Consider the following 14,799-nt stretch of genomic DNA (forward strand, 5'->3'; position numbering starts at 1 on the left):
GCTGCTCTGTGAAGTTTGTGTGGGGTGTATTTCTTTCTCATACATTTTGAGCTGCATAGTTAAGTTGATTAGAGGTCCACTATTTTATTTATTGGTAACTTTAATTGAAATGTATTTGAGTTATTTGTAGAGAAAAATCTCTAATTCCAGCTTCTTAAATGTGAATAGTTTGTTATTTATTTTCTTTCTCATACAACTAGAGTTGCAAAGTTAAATTGAATATTTGACTATTTTGATATGCACTTAAAGAAAAACACATTAAAATTCTCAAATGTTAGCTTCTGAAATGTGAATAGTATTCTATATTATTTTTTCTTCAATATTTGATTGATTAATAGATTAGTTGTCTACACTTAAATTATATCAACAAATATTTATATAATTGAATCATTGCAACAACACCACGTCAATCACCAGGAAAGCCCAGCAGCGCCTTTACTTCGTCCGAAAACTGAAGAAAGCAGGAGCTTCCCCACCCATCATGCTCTCCTTCTACCGAGGCGCCATCGAGAGCATCCTCAGCAGCTGCATCACGGTGTGGTTCGGAAGCTGCACCGCATCGAACTGCAAGACCCTGCAGCGCATTGTGAACACTGCTGAGAGGATGATTGGTGCCTCACTCCCATCACTCCTGGACATTTATAACACCCGCCTCACCCACAAAGCACTCAGCACTCAGCATTGTGGGTGACCTCTTCCATCCCTCCAACTGCCTCTTCACCCTCCTGCCTTCAGGGATGAGGTTCCGCAGCCTGAGGTCGAGCAGAACCAGACTGAAAAACAGCTTCGTCCACCAGGCTGTCGGGAGGCTGAACTCTCTCTCCCCTCTCTCCCACCTCTCCCTTCTCTCCCCTCTATATTTTTTTTATGTCAATTTATTGAACATGTCAGAAACAAAACATACATCAATACTAATAATAATATATATTGCTTCTTCCTTTTCTTCCTTCTCACTCATAATAATAATTATACCAAAGTACAATAAAATAAATAATAATGATAATGCAAAAAAAAAAAGAAATAAAAAGAAACAACAACAATAAATCTTAAATTAGTCTCTGTCGTGTTCAACAGGGGCAAGAAGAAGCTTAAAAAACTTTTCTGGTCCTACCCCTTCTAGCGTACATTTTCCTTGCAGTATAAATGAAGTAATTAGGTCATCGTCATCAGCGACATGTTTGTCTTGATACTTTTTTACAAAAACAATCAGGAAGTAATTACTTTTACAATTACAGGAAATAACAAAAAGAATTTTTACAGGTACTGTTCATAACCACTAATGGTTTGGCTCTTGAATAATACTTTCATTTTATATAAAGTTGTACAATTTTTCAGTGCATCACTACATTTATTCCACAGACTAACACCTTTTGATGAGATGCAATGAAGTTTGGCATTTGTACGTACGGGTGGTTTTTTGAAAATGCAGTTTCCTCTCAACATGTGCATGCCTTCTCTCCGTGTAAAAAGTCCCTGGACACCATGAGGCAAATGATGATTTGCGGCCTTGTACATAATTTGAATGGTTTTATAGTCAACCAGGTCTTGTAGTTTTAGTGTTTTTAGTTTGATAAATAATTTATTTGTTGGTTCTCTGTACGAAGTTTTGTGTATAACTCGTATTGCTCTTTTTTGCAGGATGAAGATAGGATGTGTATTTGTTTTGTATGTGTTCCCCCAAACCTCCACACAATACATCATGTATGGAAGTATGAAGGAGCAGTACAGCATAAACAAGGAAGCTTGATTAATTAGGTATTTGGCTTTATTCAGAATTGCTATTGATTTGGATATTTTGGCTTTGATATAGCTTATATGTGGTTTCCAACTTAATTTATTGTCTATGATTACTCCAAGGAATTTTATTTCCGTTACTCTTTCTAGTTGGACGCCATTTATAGTGAGTTTCTTCTCTGTATTGGTCGACCGATTCCCAAATATTATGAGTTTGGTTTTGCTTGCGTTCAATGTTAATTTATTTTGGTCAAACCAGATCTTCATCCTGCTCAGTTCCTTTTCCATTGTGACCAATAGCTGTTCTAGATTGTCCCCACAGCAGAGTAGACTTGTGTCATCTGCAAAAAGAATGGTTTTAACAGTTTTTGATACTTCACATATGTTGTTAATATACAGAATAAATAATAATGGCCCCAAGACAGAGCCTTGAGGCACCCCCATGTAACCTGTAGTAGTTGTGATGTATGACTTTGTATTTCAACGTACTGATTCCTGTTATGTAGGTAGCTGGATAGCCATGATAGTGCAACACCTCTAATTCCATATCTCTGTAGTTTTTTTAATAATAGTTCATGGTCAACCGTGTCAAATGCTTTTTTAAGGTCCAGAAATATCCCTATTGCATATTCTTTCTTTTCTATTGCCTTAGTAATGTGTTCCATAAATTCTATAACTGCAAATGATGTGGTTCTGTTTGCTCTGAAACCATATTGTTGTTCATAGAGTATGTTATGTTTGGTGAAGAAGTCATTTAGTCTTACATAGTAGATTTTTTCCAGTATTTTAGAAAACTGTGGGAGCAATGAAATTGGTCTATAGTTTGACAGTACATGTTTATCTCCAGATTTATGTATCGGTATGACTTTAGCAGTTTTCATTTTATTTGGAAATACACCGGTTTGTATTGACTGATTACAGATGTGAGTTAGTGGTTTGGCTATACATTCAATAATGTTTTTAACTGTATACATGTCAATATCATGACAGTCTGTAGACCTTTTACTCTTTAGTTTTTTAACTGTGTCAATAATTTCATTTTCATCAGTCCCTCTTAAGAATATAGTTTCCTTCACATTTATATCTTTACTTTCTACACCTTCACTACTACCAGTATTTGGAATTTCCCCAGCTAGACAAGGACCAACATTAACAAAATACTCATTAAACTGTTCAGCAACTAAGGTCATGTCATAAATGACTGTATTGTCTTTTGACAGAAAACTGTTTGGGTGCTGTGCTTTTCCATTTCCTTTTTTAATAATGGTATTTAATACATTCCATGTGTTTTTAATATTATTTTTGTTATCTTCCAATAATTTGTTGTAATGATCCATTTTGCTACATCGTATTATCTTTGTTAATTTGTTAATTTGTTCATATCACCTCGCCACCCTGCCCCCACTGGACCGAGACTTTAACACCCCTATGCTATTTGTGTAAATAGGTTGGGGTATAGGTATGTATATACATATTTTATTTATATTGTATATCCTTTATTTTATTTTATACCTCGGGACTGTGGGAAACAGTATTTCGATCTTTCTGTGTGTACAAACATATTTTGAGATTGACAATAAAGTTGACTTTGACTTTGACTTAATATTCAGCTCAACTTGTTTATACACACTGTAAAGAGTCCCTTCCCCTTCTCTTTTAGCTCATCCTGCTTTAGAGGAACATTTGGAATGTTATCCAGAATCATAGAACTCCAGCTGTGGATGTTTAACCAAAGAGCACATTTGATTCTTTTTGGATAATTCAATATTCCTACAAAAAACGGTCTGAAACCAAACCAACTTTCCTGCACTTAATTATCAATTAAATCAACAAAGCAGCATCTTAACTTATGTTGAAAACAAGAAAAACTATTATGACATATGAATATGATACGATACAATACTTCTTTGTTGGATGAAGTGTGAATTTGTTTTTTTTTGCTACTCCATTTGCAACATCAACAAGGAAAAACATTCAAGACAAGAAAGAAGGGAATTCAGCAAAACATGTAAGTTATTATATATAATAACTGTACAATGTAATCCATGTAAAGTGTAATTGTTCCTTCTTTTGTGTCTTTCTTATTGTTTTTTTTTATTTATGGGTTTCTTTGTACATTATGAACACGTGGAAGAGCACCACCTGTAGTTACCTGTAGTTACCTGTATTCAACACGAGGGGGCAGCAGCGTCCTCAGTGCTATTTAAACTGCTGGAAAGGGAAACCGAGCAAGATAACCCGGAAGAGAATGTCTGTGGTGTCCACATGTATCACCACTGTAAACATTTGTAATGTTAGTTAAGTGATATAAATGAGTTTAAACTGCCATATCAACAGTCGATAAGTACTATAGCTGGTTAAAGGTAAGATAGTTTTATTTATTTTAAAAACGTCTTTATTATTTTCAGCGTAGAAGAGAGCACACGACTTTATCAAAACGTTATTAAATGATTAAACACAAGCTGCTGTAGGTAACATTGTATGTATCCAACAGGACTAACGAACCTCTATCCCGAGAGCCCGTTTGTATTGTTTTTGAGATATGAAATGACATATCTATACATGTTGGGCATATCAGCCCGACCCAGCAGTACTTTGACATTGTTGTGTCAAGGATCTGAAGATCTAATGTTATAGATTTCTAAACTGAGGAGTTTGGTTTTAATAAGTGCTGTCATTAGTTGTGTAACTCTATGCTGCAGTGTTGTCCAAGCTGATGGCTGGTGTTGGTTTTGTGTCTTAAATCAGAAACCGTTTGAAGATGCTGAGTGATTTTGAGGCTGCAGAGCTGCTCTCCTTCCTCACCCCTGAAGCACGTCCCGATGTCAAAGGTCACACCACCAGCTACATCCTGGGACTCTCTGGAAACCGGTAGGAGGCTGATGATGATGATGATAATGATGATGATGATGATATCAATGATTCATGTTTTCTTTTTTAAATGTTCTTTTATATTTTGAATATAATCTATTACACAGTCATTTCACATATTACATCTTTTTTTTTAAATGCATTTAATTCCATTTTACAGTCTAGCTCAAATGTTTTTATAATATTAGATTTGTATTATTTAAATTACTTTCTTTTTATCGATTATATATCCAAAAATATAAAAAAACAAATATGACTCGCATTAAATTCTCACTTGTTTATGTTTGACAAACTCAGAAAAAGTCTTTATTGCACTTAATCTAATTTATTTAAATTCAGAAAACAAAAATCTTCTTGGACTTGCAGGAAAAGGAAAAACTTTCCATAATATTTATTCAATATATATATTTCTATCCATTCATCAATGGTGGGTGATTCTTATTTTGGCCACTTCGTTGTAACACTAAATGATTCCAGACAAGACTCAGCACAGCTTGTCTACTGCATTCCACTGTCACAGGAGAGATGCTTCACGGTGTGTTACCATTTCATTACTTAACTATGAGCATGACGCACATTACAGATGTGTGGTATGTCATCACAGTATGTAATATAAAGGAAAGGAAATATAAAGAAAGTAGGATCACCCTGACTAAATATGACATAAAATACTTTATATAAAACTTTATATATATATATATATATATATATATATATATATATATATATATACTTTATACTTTATATTGCTGATTTCTCCATCTTTTCTTTTTTGATGTTTGTTTTCAGGGATGGCTGCCGCTTCCTCCGCACCAAACCGGACATCATTACTGCCCTGTTTGCTCTGACCTCTGACCCCTCTATTGCTATTGCGAAAGACTGTTACTTCACCCTCATCAACCTGTCTGCTGACGAGACTCTGCACCAGGTGATCAGCAGAGCCCGGTCTAAATTCACCTATTAGTGATGAATTATTCATAAGTAGCTCAACTGTTTGATAAAAGAAACAATGTGTGCAGGATATAACAATGCACATGTATTAACTGAGCTGTGATATGTGCGGTCTTACAGGTGTGTGTTTCTGTTTGTGTTTCTCGCAGGTTTTGTTGACAGATATCAAAGTTCTTCAGGTGATGTTGAAGAAGGTTCTGGATCCTGAGTTTGTGTTTTCAGATCAGATCTGCAGCATCCTGTCCAACCTGACCCGCCATCTCAAGACCTGCAAGATCATGTTCAAGGTTTGTTGATTAAACGTTTAAAATGTTCAAATCAGGGGAGCAATATTTTTTAAATGCACAATATGTATCAAAACATCAGTTAATGTGTCTATTGTTTTTGTTTTTATGGCTGGTTTTAAAACATCACAGCGCTATGAACTATGGGTAGTTAAATCAGGCAAAGTCTGCGTAAATGGGGATGTATGGAAAGTGTGCGCAAAGGGGTTTAAAATGTCCAAACAACACCCTCACATTTCACAGCTTTAAGGCCTCTTTGTCTGTTAGTGTGGACATTGTAAATGCACTTATCATATTGCAGTGAACTGTAGGGATGGGTACCGAGCCCCGGTATTAAACGGCCCCTGGGGCTGAATTATTAAAGACCGTGGTACCGTTAAGCTCCGACGTTATCGGTCTTTTTATCGGTACTAGAGACATCTAAAAAATACGTCATATGTATTATTGCTACACAATCGGGACAATTTGTTTAATTAGTTTACCTCGTTTTTTCTCTCCAAAAGAACCGATAAGAGTTCCGTTAAAGGACCGGATCAATAAGCTGTATCGATAAAAGTAGTAGTACCGTTAAAACCTTAACGATACCCATCCCTAGTGAGCTGTTCCCGTACAGGTCCACAGAGTCTCTCAGGTCATCAAATGAAGCGCTCCTGGTTGAGCCCTGCAGGGTGCTGACGGGTGTTTCCTCTCTGTCTCAGGTCCTGCAGGAGGATGTGGGTGTAGCGAAGCTGGTGGAGATCTTCTGCGCTGAAAGTTTCAACAAGAAGGCGAAGTTCCACCACCTGGGTCCTCTGCTGTCCAACCTGACGCAGCTGCCCGAGGCCCGGAGCTTCATGATGGACAAGGACCGGTGAGTGATCTCAGGACGAGCACTGAGGGTCTGACAGAGGAGGACCTGTGGCCGGGAATTTAGGGTTCGAAAAAAATGTGTAGAAGAAACGGATGAGACCAAAATGTTTTGAAGCTTCAGCTGGTGTGAGCTTTGGTTTCTCATTTAAATTGTCATATACCACCAACAAAGCTTGCTATGCGATTGATATTTATTTTATCAATGAGGATGTTACGACTTTTTATTTGCTTACTATGTGTTTACTATGTAAAATAAAACCTGAGAAAAAGAAACAGAAATGGGTCCAAGTGGTTGGGCCACATAAGGTCAATAGATCCAGAAAGCATTTGAGATTAAATCTCTTTAAATCCTCAGTAAACATCCAATAGGAATGACTTTCTGTGAAAACCTTTCAAAGGATTTAATGTAGTCCTCATCAAAAACTAATATATTTGTTCATAAATGCTTAACCAATAAATGCACTTCATATGTTTTTCTGCTACTAGTAGACAGTTGAGGGATGTGTTAATGGGCTACAAGGCAGTAGTCTATTTTCTTCTGGAGTGAAATGTGTGTTTGGGTCTGTGCTCTGCAAGACCCAAACACATGAGGTGAACCACATCTAAACATGTGCTTGAATGCATCATGTGTAAATAGACACAGTTCTGAAATATCATTTTCATTTGGTTGATGGGTCATACTGAACCAAAGAGCTTCATGACAGTCGAGTCGTTAATCCGCTAATATTCACAGTACATTTAATGAAATGTACCCATAATGACATCATTTGTCCTCACAGCTGCTGCAGCATGTCATAATTAGCTGTGTGTGTTTGCTTTGCAGGTGTGTGATCCAGAGGTTGTTTTCCTACACTCAGTACCAGGCATCAGTGGTGAGGAGGGGGGGGGTCGTTGGGACCCTGCGCAACTGCTGCTTTGACCACGGTGAGACACAGAGAGACGTCATTAAGAATTACTGGCAGATCTGATAGCTACCTAATATAAAAAGTGAAATGCTTCTAAGAAAATATATCAGGAACACATGTAGGGAATGTTCTTTACATTCGTTTAAACAGCTCTGTATTAAACATTGCTTTCTGTCATCTGGCAGCCCATCATGAGTGGTTGCTAAGCGACGATGTGGACATCCTGCCCTTCCTGATGCTGCCGCTGGCCGGACCAGAGGAGCTGACGGAGAAAGAAAACGACGGTGAGGCTCTCATTAGAAAACTGTTCTGGTCCATTTAGGTTACCATTTATGCGTAGAACAAGTCTGGTGATATTTATTTCTACAAATCCCAACAACAAAAAATGATTGTGTATGTATCTAAATCAGGGGTCTCCAACCTTTTTTAGGATGAGGGCTACTTTCAAAAAATAAAACAAGTCGGAAGCTACTTTTACTCCTTTTTTTTTTTTTTTGCAGTGTATATATTTAGCACATTTTAACATTATGATATGCTGACCTTTAACCTTTGTGTGCTGTTTGGGTCTGTGGGACCCGTTTGCAGTGTTTACTAAAAGAAAATGTATGCAATCTAATTATTTTAACCTGCTTTATTTGGGGGTGGACCTCACATCCTCTAGGGGGGTCGGGGGGGCATGCACCCCCGGGAAGATATTTTTTTAAATGTTGAAGTGAAATGCATCAATCTGGAGCACTTTGAGCACAAAATGAATTTATGGATACAGCTCTCAACACTCATATGAAAGGGAGCTGTATACTTTTCAATAATCCAAACATCTTTAGAATATGATCACAACCAATAACAAATCATTTAAACTTGTTTATTCTTATCTTATGTTACCTAGTTAGCATTCTTTCTTTTTATTTATGCATATTTTACTAATCACTCCCCTTTCAACACATTGGAATGATTTCTTACTTTATCTATATTAAATAGATAAAGGTGTGCTCTCCCTAGCTCTCTCTCTCTCTCCTATCTATCTATCTGTCTGTCTATCTATCTATCTATCTATCTGTCTGTCTGTCTGTCTGTCTATCTATCTATCTATCTGTCTATCTATCTATCTGTCTGTCTGTCTGTCTGTCTGTCTATCTATCTATCTATCTATCTATCTGTCTATCTATCTATCTATCTGTCTATCTATCTGTCTGTCTGTCTGTCTGTCTGTCTGTCTGTCTGTCTGTCTATCTATCTATCTATCTATCTATCTGTCTGTCTGTCTGTCTGTCTGTCTATCTATCTATCTATATATCTGTCTGTCTGTCTGTCTGTCTCGCTCACAGAGGCTGTGTGCTCCTCCGTGGCGATGACGGCTTGCGTTAAAAAATAATAATAAACATATTTGTAAAGTGGGGGGACACAAACGGGATTTTGAAAAGAGCGGGGGACATGTCCCCCCTGTCCCCAGTGGAAATGACGCCATGCGTGTGTGCGTCAAGTGCAATACATATATATGCAAGTTGCAACACACACACAGTAAAGCTCTGCCCCTCATGTGCTGTATAGGCTGTTCAATGGGGCTGATGTGTTGTGTAGATTCTGCCAGAAGGAAAGGTCAAACTCCTTATGAAGCGGTGAGCTGCCGCTCCACATTGCTTTTCTTCCCGACTGCAACGTTGGTCCCGCAAATCAAGCAAGAACGTGATTGGTCGATATTCATTGTGGGGTGGGGGGAGGAGGGGTGTTAGATAGATAGAGTTGTAGTAAGTAGATAGAGTTCGCTATGATTGAGGTTTCGTTTATGCATAGGGTAGATTCTTTAAATTACATTTCCTTTTTTTTTTGTGTGTATCTTTTACATTTTGGATTTGCTTGGCGAGCTACTTATTGAGTGCTTGCGAGCAACCGGTAGCTCGCGATCGACGTGTTGGAGACCCCTGATCTAAATCCTGATATATCTTCTTCCTCTGTGCCATAGAGCTCAATGTTGTCCAAATACAAAAAAAAACTCATGTTTAACACTGTTTTGTGCTGTCCCAATTACATACTATTACACCAAATGGGGATTAATCCGCCGCTGAAAATAGTCCCAGACAAACGCAGTATTTCAAGCTGTTAGAGTTACGCTTACTAAAGTTTACAAAGGGTTTATGGATGGACCCTAAAGTTGAAAACTCTTGTTTTACAACAGCAAGTTATCAAGGCATAGAAAGTAAGTGAAACAAAATACACAAGAAATATATACTGTACATATCAACATTACAAAAACGTATTTCTATAAAGTCTATAGAATACATAAAATAAAAAATTTGAATACACTTTAATATGCTACTACAGCTACAATGTTAACGTAGGATAACAATGATATCTACATTAGACAAGTGTGCAAAGTTGTTTTCATTTCTTAAACCACCGAGCCCTTTTTTTGTGAATGTCTATTACCATGTTGTGTGTTCAGTTTGCACCAATGGGCTTGGGGCTGAGTGGGCAGGCAGGCGAGACAGTTTGAGACTCACTGACTCTAACAGAGGTGTTGTTCAGGTCTGCCTGTGGACCTGCAGTACCTCCCCGAGGACAAGAAGAGAGAAGAAGACCCTGACATCAGGAAGATGCTGCTGGAGACTCTTCTACTGGTACAACACGACAAAGACAACAGCACATATAGACTCATGTTTTTATGTTTGGTGTTTCACTGTTCTTCTCTTTTACAGCTGACAGCGACCAAAGCGGGTCGGGACATATTTGAGAAGAAGAGCGTTTATCCTATCATGAGGGAGTTCCACAAATGGGAGACGGATGTCCACGTTACAGCGGCCTGTGAGAAACTTGTGGAGGTAGGAAAGAGTTAATCATCTTGTTTTTACTATCAAATACATTAACGAGAATACAAAATGCCATGTAACGAATAATCTCTTGAAATGTTTCTCTATGTCCTTTATTTAGAAAAAGTTGGCACCCAAATTAGATTTGTTGTATCCCTCGATCCTCCCCTGCTTTCCCTTCTATGACAAGTTTAAATGCCTGCTATTAAAAGCTGTATTCAACAGCAGCGAGAACTTAATTTTTTTAATGACCGTAAAATTAAATCAACATCTCTCTAAATCAGTTTCCCCTCAAACTCTCATGAGTTAAAGAGGTATTCTTGAAAGTGGTGGATTACGCTGCGTTACCTAGGTGTACCTTTATATATACAGTCTATAGGTATACCTTTATATATACAGTCTATAGGTATACCTTTATATATACAGTCTATAGGTGTACCTTTATATATACAGTCTATAGGTGTACCTTTATATATACAGTCTATGGGTGTACCTTTTAGGGATGGGAACGATTAATCGAATATTCGAAATTATTCAGGTATTCGAATAATTATTCAGGTATTCGAATATGAGTTATGAATATTTTTTTTTTTTTTTTTTTTTTTTTTTTGGGAGGGATGCTTAAGTTGATTACATATTATCAAATTGAATAATTCAATGTATACGACAGTGCCATAGCTAAATGTGTTAGGTGACGTCTAAAGGTGTGTTTTGCTCCGCTCACCGGTCCCTCACAGCGGGCAGAGCTGCAGGTGCTGATCTCTCTCTCTCTCGCGTCCGGTACTTCACTCGCGTTTATGTCCAAATCCATCAGATCTAGCTAGTTCTAGCTAATGATATGGCTGCTGCCCCTCCCTACACGCAGATCACGCAGACTCAAACCTCATCTTATGCCCAAATGCGCCGCAAATGCGCTCCGCAGCCGTTGCGAGGTTCTGGCGCTAACAGTTCATGAGCGTGCTCCCCCGCCCCCTGTCAACACTCGCGTCACATGAGTGGCCAGCCTAAACATCAATAAGCGCTGCTTGGCAACCGTGTGTGGCGGCAAAGTACATAGACATTTTGATAGGAGAGATTTAGTTTTGCCGGTATTCAACATATTTACCAGTCATAGTCCGGTAATTATTTACACTCTAAGAAGAGTCCTACACAACAGACATGGCGTCAAAAAGGAGTAATGTGTGGAAATATTCCGACCAGGTTAGTGAGTGCGGTGTAGAGTGCAAACTATGCCAAATTAAACTTATATATATACATACTATACCTTGCTATACCCGCAACCTCCGTTCCAGCTGAGAGGGTCTTCTCTACAGCTGGCCTGATTGTGAATCGCCTCCGCACATGAAAGCTGTAGGCCTATAGCTGTCAAACTGTGATCAGCAGTTCAATACATTTGACAAATTCGACTTGGTTTCTATACTTATTTGAACATGTATTTATTTCCAAAAGTTATTGAACTTTTTTTTTTCGAAAAAGAATGTTAGCATTTTTTTTTTACCCAACTTTTTTTTTTATAGGATATGTACATTTCGGTTAACCGTTTTTTGGGGGGGTCGAATATTCGAATATACATTTGCTTTCAAATTCCCATCCCTAGTACCTTTATATATACAGTCTATGGGTGTACCTTTTATATATACAGTCTATGGGTGTACCTTTATATATACAGTCTATGGGTGTACCTCATTCTAAATTGACTATTGTGTGTTTTTTGTAATCTCTTTTGAATAAGAGTCAAAATACAAATGTATCCTGGTGTAAATTACGTTTTTTAAATTTTTTTATTATTTATTCTACTATTTCAACAATTAGACAGTTTATACATCCGAAAAACAAACAAAATTAATAGAAGCTGGAGGGCAGAAAGCATAACTTATACAGAGATAGCCCTCCCGTTACGTTTGTGACAGTTGAACTTTTTTTTTTTATACTTTTTTAACTAAGTATATTTTATACTAACACACCACTACATATAATATAATTAGGGTTGCAAAATTCCGGGAATTTTCAAAGATGGAAACTTTCCATGGGAATTAACGGGAATTTATGGGAATAAACTGGGAATTTTCAAAATTGAAGGTTGGCTCTTCATAGGGAACTTAAATATAGTTGGGGAAAGTATATTTTAGCATAATCTTGACTAAAACAAACAGTACACTTGAATATCCATGCCATAGCACACTGCTTACTGCATGGCTATTGAGACCACACCCCCTACAGGCACTGTGCATTCCTCCATCACATGCACAGACGAGTAATATTTAACTCAACATTCCTGTTTTCGTTCTTCAATGAAACAAATAATTGTTCAATAAAATAATTAAAACTTGTTCTGTTCCACTTAAAAAAAATCCCTAAATATAATACACTTTTTTTACTTTCCCTTTTTGTGTTATACAATAAGTTTATCTTATTTTATTTTATCCTTTTATTGCACATTAATATCTTAATTTGTTATGTTTATATAATATATTGTTATTCCATTTTATGTTATCCTTTGATTGCACATATATAATTGTATTTCCTATTTTTTTTTTATACATTTTGTTATTCTATTTAATTTGATCTTTTATTGCACGTTATTACTTTAACTTATTTTGTTTATGTGCATATTTGTATCATAGAGGAGCAACTGTAACTAACCCCTCTTTCCCCCCGGGATATTAAAGTGTTCTGGTTCTGTATGCCCGTGTCTCATGATCTCCCCTCTGTCTCCCCTCTGTCTCCCTCCCTGCAGGTGCTGATAGGAGACGAGCCGGAGCCGGGGATGGAGAACCTGTTGGAGGTGGACATTCCTGAAGAGGTGGAGGAGAAACTGACGAAGGCAGACGCCAGAGAACAGGAGGAGCTGGAGAAGGAGCAGGAGAGGATGAAACAGGAGGAGGAAGAGGAGAAGAAAAAGAGGAGTGACACAGAGGGGGCGGAAAAAGAACAGGAGGCTGGACTGATACGATGAAGCTTTCAGACGTGGTTTCATCCACTGCATCTATTTAAGCAACGGCTTTTTGACATTCAGACAGTTAAATGTTTATTACAGCTTTATTCAGACATTACAGGACTCTGAGAGAGCCACTGTGGTTCATCCTCAGCTCCACAGAGGACTTATCACTGCTGCAGGGCTCAACTAGAGTTGAAAATGTAAAGTAAGTACCGTAATGATATAAAAAAGAAGAGTGTTGGATTTTAACATTTATTTTTCTCTTGAAAGCCTTTAAATAATATTGTGAGCATGAGCGGTTAGAGCTGCAACTTACCCGACTTATCTATTAGACGTTTAACAAAAAAAACGTAATCATGGTTTTTCAATCATTTTTCAAGCAAAAATTGCCATCTCAAATGTGGAGATTTCCTGTGTTTCTGTTGTGTTGTAGACTGACAACAGCTTGGGCTTTTAGAACCTAGGATGGATGTTTTCCATGCTTTCTGACATTTATAGTAAAAAACTTCATGTAGTAAATACTGGTCAGAATAAATACTAATAAAAGGTGTTTTTAGTTGTAGCTCCACGAGGGACACGCGCTCTGCTTCTCACAGTGAATCGGTTTCATCATATATTAGTGATTTTAATCACTATTACAATTATTTTAAAGTTTTTTCTTCACTGTCCCACATAACAAGGGCGGAAACATTTTCTACAGTTGGATGTGACATTAGGAAAGTCTTTAAACATAAAAATCACTAATCTTCCATTTTGTTGTGTTTAATAATCTGTTTTTATTATTATTATTATTATTATTATTATTATTATTATTATTATTATTATTAGCAGGAATGATGACTGTATTACAATGGTTTCAAAGACCCATGTGAATTGTTAACACTACGTAATGGGGGGGGGGGGGGGGGGGGGGTGTCGGCTTGCTCAGTATGGAGATCTCCACTCTTGGGATGGCTGTTTGATCCCTAACTTCTTTCATTTGCATTTTAAGTAGGTTATACGTTTAGGAAAAGTCATTTTTATACCACCTCTTTGTGACAGTATCAAACTGCCATGATCTTCAAGCTTTACCTTGAATCTAAATGACATTTACACATAAATGATATGACACATTTCCTCAAATAGAAATGTTTTACACATCTTTAAGCACATCTTTGGAAGCTCTGACACGAAAAGCCTCACACTGATTTGTGGTCAGATTTTCACCAAACGTCAGGACAGTTGTTACTCCTCTGAAGGATATTTTAAAGTACAGGGATGACCAGCAGGGGGTGTCGGAGTCCTTTTTTCTACACTAACATTGATGATAAACCCGTTAACTGCTCCACTGCTCTCCTCTGCGGAGGTTTATCTTTAACTTGAAAATAAACAGAGTGAAATGTAAGAATTATTAAAGCTCCTCACGATGTGACTCAATAGCAAGTCATACAGTCAGAAGATGTTCACCTAGTAAGTGGAAGTCA

General features: G+C 37.4%; 1 protein-coding gene across 1 annotated transcript; it reads left to right on the forward strand.

Moving 5' to 3' along the window:
• Positions 1–3,926: 3,926 nt before the first annotated feature.
• On the forward strand, positions 3,927–14,085 carry hgh1 (HGH1 homolog (S. cerevisiae)). Its single transcript, XM_034138548.1, has 10 exons — positions 3,927–4,097; positions 4,483–4,605; positions 5,395–5,533; positions 5,706–5,843; positions 6,539–6,690; positions 7,513–7,613; positions 7,780–7,878; positions 10,118–10,209; positions 10,288–10,410; positions 13,136–14,085. Exons 2-10 carry the CDS (start codon positions 4,496–4,498, stop codon positions 13,352–13,354), a joined length of 1,173 nt encoding a protein of 390 aa, XP_033994439.1. The 5' UTR covers positions 3,927–4,097; positions 4,483–4,495; the 3' UTR covers positions 13,355–14,085.
• Positions 14,086–14,799: the final 714 nt, after the last annotated feature.

Source organism: Trematomus bernacchii, unplaced genomic scaffold (genome assembly GCF_902827165.1).
Source record: "Trematomus bernacchii unplaced genomic scaffold, fTreBer1.1, whole genome shotgun sequence".
Classification (NCBI taxonomy): domain Eukaryota; kingdom Metazoa; phylum Chordata; class Actinopteri; order Perciformes; family Nototheniidae; genus Trematomus; species Trematomus bernacchii.